The following is a 1,928-nucleotide window of genomic DNA, read 5'->3' on the forward strand; positions in this document are numbered from 1 at the left end:
TAACGTAATGCATTATATGGTATAATGTTATAACGTAATGCATTATATGGTATAACTTTATAACGTATTCCGTTATATAGTATAGCGTTAGAACGTATAACGTTATAACATAATACGTTAAATGGAATAACGATATAATGTATAAAGTTATAACGTATTACGTTATATAGTATAACGTTATATGGTATAACGCTATATCGTAATACGTTATATGGTATAACGTTATAACGTATTACCTTATATAGTATAAAGTTATCACGTATTACGTTATATGGTATAACGTTATAACGTAATACGTTATATGGTCTAATGTTTCAACGTATTACGTTATATAGTATAACGTTATATGGTATAACGTTTTAAGGAAATCATGAGGATTTGGAAATACAAATAACTGACTTTATTTCACACACAACAGCTATACATCTATATTCCACTCTGAAGAACGTCTTGCACGCACGCTTGTCGCCAACCGACTCTTTCAAATGCTTCTTAACGACTACTAACGGTCCTTTGTCTCAACTCAGACCAGGACACCCTCTAACGCTTACACACACATTCACATGTACAGTGTAAATGTATCATCTTCCTAACACGCCTCCTTACATTTATACTGTACATTTAATCGTATTTACATGCCTTATCGAATTACTTAACGGAAACTTTAACACTTATTGCTTTATTTACATTCCTGAATTACTTAACGGAAACTTTAACACTTATTGCTTTATTTACATTCCTCTTAATTTACATTCGTCCATGACCTAAACCTTTCGAATTTCTTTCTACACAGTGCCTTCGTGAAAATATCCGCAGTGTTTTCTTCTGTACTTACTTTTATTTTACTACAGATTAACAAATCGTTTACATATATTTGCAAATAAACAACATTTTCTCCGTCTCCATGAGTATATAAGCACAATTCTACATTATTCTTCTTAAAACCTAATCTCGTCACATACCTATCAAAACACTCATACCAATCTCTCGGACTTTCTTTTAACCCATAAATCGCTCTCGATAATTTACAAACTCTATTCATTCATTCTACATATCACATTCTTTGCAACATCGCTCTCTTTTCTCTTTTATTTACAATGTCCTATTTTTTTGTTTATCTCTTTCTTTTCCTCGCTTTGTTCTACTTTTGTTACATTTTTCGCCCTTGTTCCTCGCAGATACTTCACCTTCCCTGCTTCTATCTTCGTCATTATCCTTCTCCAATTTTCTATTCTTTTTCCTCTTCTTATAATTTTCTTCATTCTTACCATCTTCACTATTTTCACAACAAATCGCCTCCTCAAATGTACAAGGGATATCTACTTTACAATACTTTGTGTGAATCACACTGCTGTTTTCCTTTTCTGATCTTTCTTGTTCCTCTTCGCGCTCTGATGGCTTAAGTGGTTTTGGAACCTTTTTCACAATATATGCTGGTGGCTCGTAATCATCATCTCCATCTGAATATTGTTCTTCTTCTTCATCTTCGTCAGAATCCAAATCAAGTTTGGTTTTATTGTCTGGTGGTAATCCATCTGGTACCATTTTTCCACCTACTTTAATATGTTGTTTTATATGTGTGACATAATCTGCCCTATCTCTCTCACGTTCCCTATCTCTTTCTCTTTCTCTTTCCCTGTCACGGTCCCTATCTCTTTCACGTTTCCTATCTCTTTCTCTTTCTCTTTTACTCATACCACTACATATGGCACAGTTTACTAAGTGTTCCTTCCCTTTCAATATACTTTTTATTCTATATGTCCCATTCTCTTTGAACGCTACAGCCGTAAGTCTATTGTTTACATCTATTATTTTCGCAATATTTCCTTTTGTAATAACCGTATTCTTATTATCTGTTAGTTTACCTAAACTGATCAAATTTGCGGACATTTCTTTCACATAAAAAACTTTTCTCATATTTATTTTTG

At 32.9% G+C, this 1,928-nt stretch overlaps 1 protein-coding gene across 1 annotated transcript; it reads right to left on the minus strand.

Annotated features, from left to right (window-relative positions):
* Positions 1–1,092: 1,092 nt before the first annotated feature.
* LOC138189157 (uncharacterized) lies at positions 1,093–1,545 on the minus strand. The gene is made up of 2 exons (XM_069131306.1): positions 1,334–1,545; positions 1,093–1,276 (listed from the first exon to the last, which is right to left on the minus strand). Exons 1-2 carry the CDS (start codon positions 1,543–1,545, stop codon positions 1,093–1,095), a joined length of 396 nt encoding a protein of 131 aa, XP_068987407.1.
* Positions 1,546–1,928: the final 383 nt, after the last annotated feature.

The sequence above is a fragment of the Bombus flavifrons genome, chromosome 18, assembly GCF_040668555.2.
Source record: "Bombus flavifrons isolate JBK064 chromosome 18, iyBomFlav1_principal, whole genome shotgun sequence".
NCBI lineage: Eukaryota > Metazoa > Arthropoda > Insecta > Hymenoptera > Apidae > Bombus > Bombus flavifrons.

What these genes read in the sequence shown, in the direction of transcription:
- LOC138189157 (XM_069131306.1), bottom strand. Translation starts at nt 1,545, where the DNA reads ATGGTACCAGATGGATTACCACCAGACAATAAAACCAAACTTGATTTG. An exon ending in AGCAGTGTGATTCACACAAA is followed by an intron (nt 1,277 to 1,333) that starts GTATTGTAAAGT and finishes TTGTGAAAATAG; the next exon opens with TGAAGATGGTAAGAATGAAG.